Source organism: Simochromis diagramma, unplaced genomic scaffold (genome assembly GCF_900408965.1).
Source record: "Simochromis diagramma unplaced genomic scaffold, fSimDia1.1 OVJJ01000589.1, whole genome shotgun sequence".
NCBI lineage: Eukaryota > Metazoa > Chordata > Actinopteri > Cichliformes > Cichlidae > Simochromis > Simochromis diagramma.
Window position 1 is genome coordinate 52,180 of NW_024387400.1, and position 16,430 is coordinate 68,609.

The following is a 16,430-nucleotide window of genomic DNA, read 5'->3' on the forward strand; positions in this document are numbered from 1 at the left end:
ATCCTTAATCCATGACATAGAAATTGATTTGAAAGACAACCAAAATCAACACATACCCTTTTTATACGGGAAGGTGTTTGTCAAGCTCCACTTCTGACCCATAAGACACCATTTGTAAAAAATAAGGATGTCTGTCTACAACACAGATGAAGCAAAATATGTAAGATGTTATTTAAATCAGGCTGGTGGAGAATTGAATGGTTATATTGGGACCAGCACGCAATGTGGCGCAAGTCTGGGAGGTTTGTTCAGCAGCCTGTTTAGAATTGCTGTACCGTTGTTTAAAAAAGGAGTCAGCATAGTCAAACCCCACCTAAAAACAGCAGCATCAGGCATAGTGTCTGATGTGATATCCAACATAACCAAGCCAACATCTACTGAGCAGGATGGCAACGGCTTGTATGTGTGTACACCCAAACCTTCTAAGACCCCTCCCACTGCACTTCTTTTTTAGCTGTCTGTACTGTTGATCAGTCAGCGGGATAACACCTTTCAAAACATTGAGCGATATCTCACACAGAGCATTAAAGGCAGGCAGATTTTATTAGTGGGTTAACACTGCCACACGACCCTCATTCCTTATCATTATAGGCTCATAGAGGCATCAACAAATTGTAAATGTTACAATACCTCTTAGCAGACCCTGGCCTAATTTCTAAAATACATCTGCTGAACATGCAGATACACAAGCAAAGTGAGTGGCACTAAACATGATTTACTCCTACATGAAAACCTTGTCCGTTTGTACAATAAGACAGGTGTTTCATGGTCAAACTCGCAGTCTGGGCTTTAAAATAAATTCTTAATCATTAATTTGTTTAGGTATTACTTTCGTCACTGTTGGTTTCCCAAAAAACAATAGAAGGTTTCCTTTGTTTGTATAAATACAAAGCACAAATAAGTGGAATGATTGCCTGATTAAGGTGCAACAGAGTATTGTTTTCTATAAGGCTTTCTCTCTTCTCTCCCCAATGGATTTCAACTGGCCAATAATTTCCCACCATATACGCGAGTTATAGTGTTTTTGTCACATCTTTTAGTGATTAAATGGATCGATTTCTGTTCTCTGTGGGTGATTAATCCCACGGGGTTAGAGAGATTACAGAGAAGGAGTAACAGAGAAGCCTTCTTAATGGATTCACGCAGAGAGCCTTCCATTCGTAAGGCTAATGATATTGGATTACAGGACCAAGGCTTCAGAGAGCAGAGGGAATACTTACAAGACTTAAAAAGCTAGAAAGAAAGAAAATAGATTTTACAATAAGAAAAATCTAGGGGCGAGGACTCAGATGCAAAGCATGACCTTGAACCATGTGCTGCCTGACAGGCCTTTCCCGCTGTTTTTCTGAGTGGGACAGAACAACTCAGCACCTGCATGGCTAGTGGGGATGTATGTATTGGCTCTTATCTCATGTGATCTAGCAGTCTTGCAGTGAAGTCTCACATATGATTGATCATAGTCATTATTAATCAGTGGGATGGGTAAGCAGTGCAAGGGCTCTTTGCAATGAGCCGCTACTACAGTCATTAGGCTGTCGCACATAGACCAGCTGTTTTAAACTGAAGAGTGCTAGAGTATACCAGGTCATCTTAAGGCAGTAAGGGTCCTTAATAAAATCCATGCTTGCATTTCAAATAATATTCCTCCGTACGCTGGGTGGGGATTTATACAACAACTCCAACAGTGCAATGTTTCTCTGCATCTGTGAATACGACATCCTTTTTACCGCTTTAGCCGTTTTTTGGGGATATAAACAACTTGACGATCTGACAACAAATTGGTTCTGAGTCTTAAATACTCAGGCGTCTTAGATTTATAATCGATTAGAAGATACCCGTATGGGGTGGATGTGGCATCATTAAAAGCTTCTAAGAAGTATTTTGTATTACCTGGAAACATCTGTGTTGTAAAGGCTCACCTTTCAGCACATTCACTTCACCAGATGCACCTTGTTTAGTTCTCTCACCTTTGATTGGGTGTGGTGCTTGTCCTTGATTGCACTCACCTGTCACACATTATATGTCACACAGTACATAAGGACTGCATTCACTTTTGGCTCACTCTTTCCTCACTTCCACACGGGGCGGCAGCTGAGGTGAGGTTCTGTTTGGGTTTTTATTTTATGTAATGTTAAGGTAATGAGTAACTTGAATCTCTGTTTTCTTTCAGCATTGGCAGTCCATGTGTGTCTTTCTTTCCTTTACCTGTTATACAATAAAACGACAAAACCTGCACATGATTGATGACTGCTTATTTTCATTCTAATCCGATGAGCCCATGATGATGACTACTGAAACCCTGAACCTTCCTTCCTCCAAAACATGGTCCTTCGAGCCGGATTAGCGTTAGCGTCATGGATACACAGCAGCCATTGACTGAAGATTTGAGACATTCCGGTCGTGATAGTCGACCTCCTGCCTACCTGCAGCAGTATGACGTTCAGTACCCTGGAGCTAGAAGAGCTACATGTGAGACAGAGAGTCAAACAGAATGCCAGCACAGTGACAAAGACACACATGGGCTGCAAGATCCTTTCGGAGAGTCAGAAAGACAGCCAGAGACATCCCCTGCTCCTTTACCCACCAATCAAGATGAGGTGATGAGGGAACTCCTGATGACAATGAGGGAGATTAGGCAATTCATGATTCAGTTATCTCCTCCCCATTCTCGCAGTTCCTCCAGATCTTCAATTCACACTGTCTCTGATGAAAGCAAATCTTCTGTTTGCGGTTTACAAGCCATTCCCCAAACACATCAGCAACATGAGCAGTTCCCAGTGATTGATCCAGCAACATGTCAATCACCCTCTCAGCCCCCCCAGGTTAGCCGTTACTCTGGTGCAGTTCTGGCTGCTAGCCCTTCTTTCCCTAATTCAACAATATTAGATGCTGCAGTTCCTTCAAGTGGTTTGCCTAGACCAGTTTTTCCTACACCAGATGAGACTCCCTTTAATTTCCTGGCCACACCACTGCAAGGTCCGCACCAGATTTCATGTGTTCAACCTGCTGTTCCTCTAGATGAAGACCCCGCTCAACCTCCCGTTTGCATTCCAGAACCAAGGCAGCACCCTCCTGTAAAGCAGCAACCAGCTACATGTGATGGTTTGCATGCACAAAACCCTTCAGTACCCATTACTGCTAGTTCTAGTCACCCTGTTAGCACTAGAACACATGTGTATAAGCTTGAGGGTCCTTCTTTCCCAGACCTTACCAGAGAAGATGAAATCCAGTATAGGCTGTTACGAATGGCCCTTACTAACCTGCTTGACCCTCATGACACAGAGCATTTCAAATATCATGTCCTCCTCGATCATCTGAAAGTAGACCAAGCTAAGCGGTTAGCTATTTCCTTTTCCTATGCTCCTGACCCATACACTCAAGCCATCAAAGCTCTTGATGAGCGTTATGGGCAACCAAGACAACTAGCATTGAAAGAGCTACGGAATATACTGGAGCTTCCTCCTATCAGAGCAGGTGATGGTCGGACTCTGGATAATTTTGCTCTTCATGTACAAGCTTTAGTTGGTTTGCTTAGCACTATGGGTGATCAAGGACGGACAGAACTAAATTGTGGCTCCCATGTTGATCGCCTACTTGAAAAGTTGCCCGCAGAGCATTCCAGTCGCTTCAAACGGCACATTTACAGGGAACAAGGAGATATGACGTATGACTTACCTTTGTTCTCATCCTGGTTGCAAATGGAATGCAAGTGTCAACCACGAAAGGACAGTCCTGTTTCATCCTTTAACCAGCCACGACCTGCCCATAAGTACACCTCTCCACTCACAACAATATTACATGGGACAAATGCATCCGATCCTGTACAGGCAGCACAACCCATCATAATGACTAAGGCAAGATGTGCATATTGCTGCTCACCTGAACATCACATTAGCAAGTGCCCTGAGTTCATTAACAAGACAAAGGATGAGAAAATAAATTGGATAAAGAGAAACAAACGGTGTTGGCGTTGTGCTAGGACTCATCAGGCTGCGAAGTGTGATCTGAGGAAAGCATGTGCCACCTGTATGGAAAGACATCTACAGATCCTATGTGAGGTGAATCAGAGACTTAAAACTGAAACTAATCCTGTAGTGAGGACACTACACTTTGATAGACCTAGTGATTGTCCCAGTGTCCTTTTAAAGGTTGTGAAAGTGCTCCTGCGAAATGGCAAAAGAACTCTTGAAACACATGCAGTACTTGATGATGGCTCCCAGCGTACCATTCTTCTAACATCAGCTGCACAGCATCTCAACCTAACTGGGGAAGCAGAGAGATTATCACTTAGAACGGTCCGTCAAGAAGTTGAAACTATTCAAGGTTCTTCTGTAAGTTTCAAAATCTCACCCATCGCACATCCAGAGAAAACTTACACAATTAATAATGCCTTCGCTACAAGTCACTTAGCACTTTCAGACCACACCTACCCCGTATCCTCTCTTCAACGGAGATACAAGCATCTTCAAGGTATCCCATTAACCTTTACTAACAAAGCAGCTCCACTACTGCTCATAGGCTCTGATCATACCCACCTTATTACGCCTATTGCACCAGTTAGACATGGACCATTTGGATCTCCTGCAGCAGTCAAAACCCGCTTAGGATGGACACTCCAAGGTCCACTCACAGACTTCCAACCCCAGAGCAGTTCCACGCGTGCCCAATGTTTATTCACATCTTCCAGTTCAGGTTCAGGAGAACCGCTCCAGCACATCCTTGTGTCCGCTGATGGCTCTGAATTCATTCAGCCACCTCATACTGTACCATCAGCAGTACCTATGTCGTCACCGGCAGTGCCACTATCACCAGTTCCACCGCCTGTGGCTGCCATTCCGCCAGTGGTCAGGGCGCTGCCTGCTCCTGCATCACCTGGTCCTGCCTCTGCCAAGCCCCGTACATTGCCCCCAGCACCTGCAAAACTGCCCAACGGTCTGCAGGTCTGGGCCTGCCGCTGCATCCCACGCGGTTGGCATTTGGACCTGCTTTGCCGTCACCGCTGGTTACATGGTCGGCCCCCTGAACTGTCTAGCTTGCATTGTCTATCTCTAGGTCGACCCCCTGAACCTATATTAGACCAGTAGCATGTCTGATTCCTCTGCCCCCGCTTTGTGAAAAGGAGTATCTCTGATCCTTTGAACATATTTCTCAGTAGAAATATGGGGGCGGCTGTTGTAAAGGCTCACCTTTCAGCACATTCACTTCACCAGATGCACCTTGTTTAGTTCTCTCACCTTTGATTGGGTGTGGTGCTTGTCCTTGATTGCACTCACCTGTCACACATTATATGTCACACACTACATAAGGACTGCATTCACTTTTGGCTCACTCTTTCCTCACTTCCACACGGGGCGGCAGCTGAGGTGAGGTTCTGTTTGGGTTTTTATTTTATGTAATGTTAAGGTAATGAGTAACTTGAATCTGTTTTCTTTCAGCATTGGCAGTCCATGTGTCTTTCTTTCCTTTACCTGTTATACAATAAAACGACAAAACCTGCAAATGATGACTGCTTATTCTCATTCTAATCCGATGAGCCCATGATGATGACTACTGAAACCCTGAACCAACCTTCCTCCAAAACAATCTGTCTACCTAAAACTGAAATTTGATATTTATCTCTGGGGTTGTTAAACAGAATTAAATAATTAGTGTTGAATGAAATTGTTGCATAAACAAATTCTGAACTAAACACATGCAGCTCAAGTTCCTATGATGAACGTATTGTGTGAACACATTTTGAACTTCTATGCTGTCAGACGCAGTATTCATCACATCGTCGATAATGAGCAAGTTGTTCTTATCCGGAGGTAAAAGGACATCGTCACTCAGAGACTCCGGTATACCATTCACAAAGGGGATTTTTCTTATCTGAAGAAGTTGATTGTATAAAGGTTGCCAGCAGGAGTAGATGTAAACAATATTGTCAATTTTGGCTGAAATAATAGTAGATGCTTTTTCAATGATGCTTTTGACAAAGAAAGTCTTTCCACAATTACTCGGCCCGCTAATAACTAAACTAAAGGGTGCTGGAGCCTCCCATCAAAGGCTTGATCCTGATCAGTATCCATAAGGGAGTGTTGTATAGTCAGGCAGCACCCTTCTCTTGTTATAGACCACCTGAACTTTTCTTACAACTGTTTCACTCCTGAGATGAAACCTCTTCTTATTGCGTTTGATGGTGTCAGACTCTGCAACTAAACGCGCATCCCTGTTGGCCACAAATGCCTTGACTAAGCCTTTCAACGATTCGTGGGTAACAACTTTAGAATTAACATTGAGTGTTACACCTTTACACTTAACCTGAGTCTTGCCCTGTTTTGTGTAATAAGTGTGGCAGGATGAATGTTATCCCTCGGTCCAACCCACTTTCAGCCTGGCCCATTAGGGGGCGCTGGTATAAATAGTGGCCATTTGAGTGTCTCTGCATCGCTTGCCTGTGATCTCCTTTTTGGTCACCTGACTTCCTTGGTGTGGTAGAGATCATTTGTGGGTTACTCCTCTGAAGTCTCCATCGCGGCTGGTCGTAGCTATAGAAGCCTCCTGAGCTATTCTGCTTACATTCTATGACACGGCTTACTTGGTACGTAATCAACTTTTGTTACACTCTCTGCTTTTATTGTTCTTTTATAGTAATTATTTATTATGTTTCGCAGGAAGTGTGGGCCTTAGTTTTGCACCAAGCTACGCGAAATGAAGTGCTGCTGTTTTGCCTTGCTGTGCTTTTATCGTCTGTTCCCGTTGTGAGATTTCTTTCCCTGCTGCTGTCAGCTTTTACAGAGGACGTCGGCGTGGACAACGGCCACATGCATGCCGGTTATCGGAGTCAGCTGGCGTGCATATTGATTGACTGTTAACTTGTCGTCGTGTGACGGCAAGTTGGAGCAGTACGGCGATTCCGTTTGCTCCAGATTTTAGAGTTTTATCCAGATTGTATGTTGTTTTATTGCTTTTGATTTGTAGTTTGGATTTTTGTTACACCACTGGTGGGAGGCCCTTTTTCTAGCTGTAGATCACCAGTGTGGTCCTGCAGTTGGGTTATCCCCCGGTGCTACACATTAGTTTGTTGTAATATATTAAAATTTTCTTTGTTTCTTTTATTCAGATGCGGAGTGCCGACGTGGAGGAGACTAGGGTGCCTTGGTGGTGGGATCCCTTGAGTGTACACACCTGCCTTGTTTAGTTTATTAGTGTGAGTGTGTGATAGTGTGTTGCACTTGTGTTTTGGTGTGTTTTCTTTCTTTAGTTTGTGTGTGTGGCATCCCTGCCCCTCCACTGGTAAGCCTCAGCTCTGAATACCTTTTTAAGCATATTTGTATTTGAATATTTATGATTATGCTTTTATTCGGTGTTTTAAATAATTACCAATAAATTGTCAATTTGTTTATTATTGAACCTCGTCTCTGGATTGAGTATAGCGAACCTAAGTGCCTTTTTAGTGATTTAGGGTTATTTCCAGTATTCTCTGGGTGAAATTCCCAGGGTGGCGTTGTCGTTCTTTAAAACTGAAGAGTATTTACTTCATATCCCAACCTCGTCTCGCCACATAAGCATAGCATTTTGGACCTCCAGAGACAAACTCAGTAATGTGATCATCCTCTCCAGACCCGCCATCATTGAGCTCATCAGTCAGCTCACCGAGGTATGGTCCTAAAGGGGGTACCCACTCCCCGGGATGAGAGGTGAAGATAACTGAATCTGTGTCGCAGTAAAGAATGCGTTCCTGCAGCTTGTCTAACAAGTCATACAGAGTGAGCCTCGCATAGGCCGTAGTCATAGCACCGACAAAGGCATTCACATCCCTCACCCGCGACCCTCTACCATCAGCGTGACACCACTGAACCACTGCAACATCATCAGAGATGAAACAAAACTGGCGTCCGTCATAATGGTCACTGAACATCAGCTGTGTGAATCTGGCAGGGTCTGTAATCAGCTCGCAAGATGGCATATTTGTTCACATGCAGAATCACCCCCAGAGAGAGTTCAGAAGCAGTTTATTACAACTTCTGATTGCTTTGTTTACACAAATCTTAGCAGGGTCAAGTCTGATGCCTTCTCTCTCATAATAGTCTTGAACAAACTTCTGCTGCTCCTCAGCTGTTTTGACATTTTTCGGGTATCCAGATGCCTGCTGCTTGAATTTCAAAAATGTTTTGACATACGGCTTAAACAGTGTGTCAGTCTTATTAGGGAGGTGCCAAACTTCAGCGATGCAGACAATCTGATACCCTTTTTCAATAGCCTTTTCAAGCTCAAAGGAAACCCAAGTACCTGACAGTTGCCTCTCACTCTCAGCATGCACACAATCACTGTGCTGGCGCTGCTCTTCAGCACACGTTCTGCAGAGAGGAAACATCAGCTTATTGTGGCACTTGTAGGGCAGAACAGGATGAAACAGACCCCTTGGAGGAAGCACAGTGCACTTAACAAACCCGAAATAATTTTCAACTCTGTCAAAATGATTGTATATGATCTGAGGGTGACCTATTGGATAATGTTTCGTGCACTGAACAGTGGGGTAAAGACTTGTAAAATCATAGTATCTGATCTTTTCATCTCCACCATCATCAACCTTGTGGTACAGTTTCATCGCATTAGTCCTCCCCCCAAACAACGCGTCTCTAGGGTCCAGAGGCTCAGGCTTTTTGTATTTGCGCATAAAGTCCTTGACTGACTGATCAGTCGACTTTAATGATGACCAATCACACCCCCACATGACCACGACATTAAGACCATAATGCATTCTTAGAGCATTCACCTTCTCACAACCTGCGTGATACAATTCGCCATATGACAGCTTGGCGGCAGGGTTAACATCACTCTCCGGGTAGCAGCGGAGACAACCGTGATAGAAACACCCAACGAATTCATATGCACTTCTGCTGGAAGCATCAAATCCATCCACAAAATAAGGTCCTACTTTTTGTTCGCCGCCTCTGAGAGCATGATTGATAACAATGTTTTGTTTTGTATTGAAGCCATTCAAGAGACACGTCTGAAAATGTCTTATTCTGATCAACATACGCACCGTGATGAGTCAGTGCCAGGGTGTCTTTTGGAAGAAACAAGGTTTTGAAAATCCCCATGCAGTATGATGCCAGGGTGGCGTGTGAAAATGGATCAATCTGCGTGCACTCCATCAAGGTCTCGCGGTATATTTTACAAGCCATTCTCAACACCTCGACATCATTAATGCAGTACTTACACATTTCAGCCTGTAAATCAAATGGTTTCTCGCAGGCAGGCTTGTACCACGCCATAAATTTCTCCTTTTCAAATTCAGACATTTTTTCATACCCGTAAAAAGACGGGGCAGGATAAGGACCTACATAGAATTCGTCAGCCCTTGTGTTAAATGTGTGTGGAAAGAAGCCTTTTTCAAGGTCCTCGAATCCCAAGGCAGAAGGTGTTTTGGCCAAACGCATGGGCAGAGAGCTAAATGAGTCCATCCATCTCTGATCATAGGATTTGTCATACATTAGAACGACACGACTCCCTCTCATTGTTACACCCGGAGCAATACCCTGTATAACGAGGTATTCCAGGAGAATATAGCTGTCGAAACCCGAAGAATTATGGGCTATAAATGTACAGCCACGGTATTTAGGCCTTCTGTAGTGCCCACACAATTCAATGTGTTGAAACAGGATTTTTTCCCATGCATATCCATTGTGCACACAAAAACGGCCTCATGCTTTCCGTCATGATACCGGGTCTCAAAATCAAATATTATGTATTTTTCATGAGGTTGTTTCATTTCAGCAGGCTGAAGAAAACACTCGTGATTCATGCCAGTGTCTACCAGGCGTTCTCCACAGAGTGTTCATGCACTTGGGGCACATTTGTGCTCTGATTTGTCTGACTTCCTGTATACCGTACCACATGTTTCACAGTATTTCATACGATCACACGGTATTAGATTATGTACCGGTTCTACTAGTTTGTGCTGATGGTAGCAATGCTACGACTTACAGACACGTTTACAGTCTGCACATTTCACAGTCTGTGACGGGTAGTTTTGACACAGTGTAAAGCATACATTGCATCTGAATCTACATGTGTGGCACAGTGGAGTCTGATATGTACTATAACAATAATTACAAAAATAGCAAACTCCAAAAAACCCTGTTGTGCTTTCAATGACATAATAATGACCATCGTGTAAATACATATATATGGTTTGAGGCTGCGGTGTGTCGTGTGTTTTGAAACACTGTAGCTGTTTTCGTCCTGCAGTATGATGGAAAATAACGATTTTAACATTTAGCTGTTTTTCAAAACTGCTGACATTGGTGAAAGAAACCTGCTGCCTGGGGTCGAGCCCTGCATCAATGTGTAGCTGCTTTGCACAGAGTAGTTTCTCATCCTCAGACACCTCAGCATTGAGAGCATGCGCCAAGCACAGACAAAAACACAGGTTGTTATTACTATTTTGAGGATTATACAGATGTCATTATACAGATTATACAGATGTCATGCATCTTCTAAGGCTTGGTCAATTGAATTAAATTTAATTTAATTACCTAAATTAGCTAAACTCTCTCGCACCCTGCAGGGAACCTGTTGCAGATCATCTAGACCGGTCTCTCTAAAATCAAGACGCTGACGCAGTTCTCTGGAATTAAAATGAGGCATGTCCCTACTCCTAACCCCACCGCTGCCATCACCACTGCTGCCGCCAATCTGCACAGTGTCACTTTCATTCGTATTATCTAATACATCAACAGCTGCATCAAAATCATTGCTAGGAGAAGGCGGATGCTCATGAGAGTCAAAATGGTCAGCAGAGGACACAACATCAAGACTACCAATTGCATCAGAATGCACAGTAGGTGACGACAGGAGGTCGTCATTAACACTGTCAATTGCTTGATACCAAAGTACAGATTGTGAAAGAAGCTCATCAATGTCAAAATGCCCTGCAGAAGGTGTGGCATCAATATCACCAATTTCATCAAACCATTCTGTAGAGGATGGTGTGTGATTGCATTCATCGCGGTCATCGCCCACATTATCAGCATTGCCAACATGAGAATCAACAGCACCGTTACTTCGCATAAATTTTCAGTTAAAATTTTAAATAATTAAAACAAAAATACGCGGCACTAGATTGATTGACAATGGTCTACAGCAATCAGAACGCACAACACAATGTGCTGTTAAAGAAAAAAAAAATCAGCGAAACAGCGAGTCTGCGAAAGGTGAACCGCGTTACAGTGAGGGACCGCTGTACAATAATGTCCAGTAGCACTGCTGGTATATGAAATGGTGAGTTTTGAGGTTGTCTTCAAACAAGTGCATTGTACTAGAAAAGGGTGTTTGAAGGATTAAAAATGTAAAAAGTAATGACTATTTTATATTTATGAAAAAACTTTATGCAGAAAAAGTAGCAAAGAAACAAAAACATAACACATGGACACTTTTGGCCACGAACAAGCTGAAGGGATGGTGATTTTTTTCAATGAACCCAGATTGTTAAAAAAAACACTTAGACTCAAATTTATTTATCAGCAGCATCAATAGTAACAAAAATACAATTTAGTTTTTGCTGTCAAAGTCGATTTAACTGAAGTGACGTGTTTCCGGTCGCAATATGGCGCTCCCCTGTGGCTGCAGCCAGATGCTCATGTACCATCAATGTGGATTGTCAAACAGCTCTGCATAGCTGGAGTTGAATTTGGTGATAGCAGGTTTACAAAGAAAGTGATCAGTTATATTTTGAAAAAATGAAATTTGCCCTAATCCGGTTAAAAGAAATTTTATCCTTAAAGAATTTGAGACCATGGAGGTTAAGGCGATAAGAAAAAAGTATATCTCACTTCCTCTTTCCCCTAAAGTAAAAGAGGTTCACTTTAAAATCATTAATGAGGTTTATCCAACCAATGAATTCTTAAGACGGAAATTAAACTTAGATGTGAACGCCTGCACATTTTGTGAAAATGATATTGAAAGTCTGGATCACTTGTTTTTCTACTGTGAATCAGTGCACTCCTTCTGGACTGACATGTGGAGCTGGCTACAGTCCAGGAGAATCCAGTTACCACATTTGACGGTGACAGTAATAACGTTTGGAATTCTTGCTGAGAATGCAGATTTTGACCTGTTGATTAGGACGTTTTTGTTAATGGGAAATCCTTTTTATTCAGAAATGCAGATACTTTAAAGCTAAACCATGTATAAACAGATGGCTGAATGACTTTAAACTCTGGGCTAAATCGCTGAAACTTGTGAATAACAAGAAAGCTCATAAACTTGTTGTTTTATTTAAAGAGTTTAATCTATGTTAAAAAAGAAACCTCCCTAATTTATAATCTTGACTGCCCTTTTTTGTTCATGTTATTTTTTGCCTTTGGTTCAAATCCTTCAACGACTGTTCTTTCTTTTTGTGCTAGCTCTTTTCGCTTTGTGTTTATTTATTTTTTTATTTTTTTTGTTTGTTTTTTCTTCCTTTTCTTTCTTGCTATAATGCTCAACCGAGGATGTTACATATTCGGATTAATGATGGTGCCTTGTATGTTATACTGTTGTTTGTAAATAAAGTTCCTTAAAAAAATAAATTAAAAAAAATGTGGATTGTCAGGACTGAGAGACCTCTTCCCTCAGGGGAGGAAACAAGATGGCGGAGTGAGCAGCAACTTTACTGCAGGCGTCCGAACTTTTTTGGCTTTCTTTTGTCCTGAAACTGTGAATTTATTAAAAGCAATAACCCGTCTTTTGCGCTTTTTGTGCACTTCAACCAGCCACTGAAGAATTAACTATAAACCAGCTTTAAGTTGTAATTTTTCCGGGGTTAATTTTGATACTTGTCCTATGACCACGATGGATCATTACTACAACGTTTCGGTGTTGAGAGAGGCGTGTGACAAGGAGGATATGCAAGATTTGGAGATCACTGATATGACTTCCAATGACTCCAGAATCAACTGGGCTCACACTCCGACGAAAAGCCCTAACCCGAAGAAAGCAAGAGGGGAGCGAGCGCAGCCGCTGGAGGAGGAAGACACCGCCACAGCTATCTTGCAAGCAGTCAATGTGTTAAAGCATAAGATGGATGAACAGAGGGCGTTGCTGCATAAGTTTGAAAAGCGCATTGATATGAACACGGCGGAAATAAGAAAAAATAAAGAGAGTATAGTAGAACTCCAGGAGAAAGTTGGTGAGCTGCAGAAAGAAAACAAATCCCTGCGCAGCTCCTGTGAGGAACATGCTCGATATAAGAGGAGATGGAGCCTAAGGCTGACTGGTCTTCCTGAGAAAGATGATGAAAACACGAGAGAGTCAGTTATCAGGATTCTCACCAGAGTTGTGCCCTTGTCTGTGGATAAACTGAGAGAGACTGTTGATACTGTTCATCGGCTGGGAAAGAAGGGGAACGCTGCATCTTCCGGGTCCCCGAGAACCATAATTATCCAGTTTGGCATGAGAACGGTCCGGGACGACGTCTGGAAGAAATCGAGGCATGCGAGGGTTTGCAAGGAGATGAACATCCGCTTCAAGGAAGACTTCTCCAAGGAAGATCGGGAGGCTCGAGTTAAGTTGTGGCCGCTGGTCCAGGACGCCAGGAGTAAGGGAAAGAGAGCGTTTTTGAAGGACGGCTACGCTCTGATTGATAACCAAAGAGTGGACCCGAACTGATTTTCTTTTGTGTGACCTTTTTCACCTCTCAGGTATGCTGTTGTTGATTAAGCCTATTGCTTAGCATGTCATTTAATTAAAAATGTCCCGGTTGTTATGGGTTATTGCACTGAATAGTTCTTTTATACAGGACACAGCTGCTCGTTCCTGCGTGTCTTCTTAAGTTTCTTTTTTTTCCCCAATACTTTTGTAATAGTGTTATATGTTATCTGTTATTTCTTTGAACGTCAGGGGGCTAAGAAACATTGTGAAGCGTAAGGCTATCTTTCTTTTTTGCAAGGAGCAACAGGCTAACTGTGTCTTTCTACAAGAGACCCATTCGGCAGAGGCAGACACAAAGTTCTGGAAAACACAGTGGGGTGAATCTGTTTTCTTTAGTCATGGTACATCTCACTCAGCTGGAGTGATGATTTTATTTAATAGGTTTCCGGGAAATGTCATAGACTGTAAAAGTGATTCTGATGGTCATTGGCTGATGATAGTGTCAGAGATTAATGGTTCAAAATACATTCTGCTGTGTGTATATGGTTATACTAATAGAGCTCAGAATAAGAAACTTCTAACCTTCCTTTGCGAACAGTTAGAGCAATGGAAATTGAGCTATCTTGTTGACAAAGTTGTTGTGGGGGGAGACTTTAACTTAGCTCCTGATCCCTCTGTTGATCGTCTTCCATCCAGGACCTCATGCCACAGTTACGATGAAAGTATCCTTAATTTGGTCAACAAAGTTAGTCTCTGTGACGCTTGGAGGCTGAAAAATCCATCTGTATCTCAATTTACTTGGTTTAATTCATCTAATAATGGTCAGTGTTCCAGGATTGATTACTGGTTACTCTCTAACAATTTGATCAACAACATTTCTAAGTGTGAAATCTCAGCTTCCCCTCTAACTGATCACTGTTTGATTTCCTTATTCATTTCATTAACCAAGGTGAAACATCAATCCCTTATTTGGAAATTCAACAACAACCTCCTGCATAATGACAACTTCTGCCTTGAAGTGAGAAATTTAATTGTAGAAATTGTTAAACTTGATATGTCACATGTGAGCAAATGGGAATGGTTTAAATTCCAAGTTAAACAGGTAGCAATTCAAATTAGCAAATCCATTGCTAAACAGAAAAGACAGGAGCAACAAAGCATTATAGAAAGAATTAACAGGCTATGCTGCAAACAGGATTTATCTCTGGACGAACATATACAACTAAACACTTTTCAATCTCAACTAGACAAAATGTTCTTAGAGAAAGCCAATGGTGCCTATGTTCGTTCAAGAGCCCGGTGGATTGAGGAGGGTGAGAAAAACTCTTCCTACTTTTTCAATTTAGAGAAATACAGACAATCAAATGAGAAGATTCAATCACTGAATATCAAAGGGGGTTTTGACTGAGGACCATGACAAAATAAATGTGGAAATACTTCATTTTTACAGTAACCTTTACAAGTCAACCTATTCAACGGAGAATGGCACTGTGTTTCTGGAAAGTCTTAGAGGCCTTAATGGGACATTGGATGTGGATGTAAAGGTTCGTATGGAGAGTAAACTTGCAATCGAAGAGCTGGACAAGGCAATCGGACAAATGCCCAGGGGCAAATCACAAGGTATTGATGGGCTAACAGTGGAATTTTACTCCTTTTTCTGGCATGACATTAGATTAACTCTTTACAGTGCTTACTTAGAATGTATCTCATCAACTAATCTTTCACCTACAATGAAACAAGGTCTAATTACTTTAATTCCAAAACCCAACAAAGACAAACTACTTCTGGATAATTGGAGACCCATAACCCTTCTGTGTAATGATTATAAATTACTGGCTCATGTATATGCGAACCGCTTAAATGATTGTTTATCACATTTAGTGGATGAATGTCAGTCGGCATTTATAAAAGGAAGACATATACACAATCACATTAGATTGATTTTTGATATGCTTGATTATCGCCAGCATATAAAGACAGAAAGCTTAGTGTTGTTTTTGGACTTTTATAAGGCTTTTGACACGGTTGAACATCCCTTCCTGCTTAAAGCCTTGAATTTCCTGGGTTTTGGGGAAAACTTTTGTAATGTGATCAAAATGTTTTACAGTAACATTTCTAGCTCTGTCTCGCTTAACCCTGGAATGACACCTAGGTTTGATGTGCAGAGAGGTATCCGTCAGGGATGCCCTATTTCCCCCAAATTGTTCATATTAACCACTCAACTGCTGGCACTTATCATCCAAAAAGACCCTGATTTATATGGTATTAACATCTTTGACAAGGAATTCAAAATAAGCCAGTTTGCTGACGATACTGCACTGTTTTTAAGAGACAAATCCATGGTAGCTAAAGCGCTTAACACTATCTAATTATCCTCCCTGGCGTCAGGACTGTGTCTGAATATTAACAAATGTGAATTGTTACCTATTCACACGTGTTCTGATTCTAATATAGCTTCTATAAGAGTTGAATTGGAAGTTAAATATTTAGGTATGGTGATTTCTAAAAATATGTCCCGAAGAGAAGACAACAACATCTGCAATCGTATCATAGACATTAAGAAATCCCTTAGTCCTTGGTTAACCAGGGATATCACTATATTTGGCAGAGTCATCCTTTCCAAAGCTGAAGGTATCTCTAAATTAATTTACCCATGTCATTCATTTTATATTTCTCCCCAAAATATTAGGAAAGCCAACTCAATTATTTTTCAATTCCTATGGCAAAACAAAACCCACTATATTAAGAGATCACAGTTGGTTAAAGACTACGAGAAAGGTGGTGTCAGAGCCTTAGACTTTGAATCAATGATC

At 41.9% G+C, this 16,430-nt stretch overlaps 1 protein-coding gene across 1 annotated transcript; it reads left to right on the top strand.

Moving 5' to 3' along the window:
- Window positions 1-1,905: 1,905 nt before the first annotated feature.
- Window positions 1,906-5,585, top strand: LOC120720706. Its single transcript, XM_040010483.1, has 2 exons — window positions 1,906-2,096; window positions 2,171-5,585. The coding sequence occupies exon 2, from the start codon at window positions 2,355-2,357 to the stop codon at window positions 5,082-5,084; it is 2,730 nt and encodes a 909-aa protein (XP_039866417.1). The 5' UTR covers window positions 1,906-2,096; window positions 2,171-2,354; the 3' UTR covers window positions 5,085-5,585.
- Window positions 5,586-16,430: the final 10,845 nt, after the last annotated feature.

What these genes read in the sequence shown, in the direction of transcription:
- LOC120720706 (XM_040010483.1), top strand. Translation starts at nt 2,355, where the DNA reads ATGGATACACAGCAGCCATTGACTGAAGATTTGAGACATTCCGGTCGT.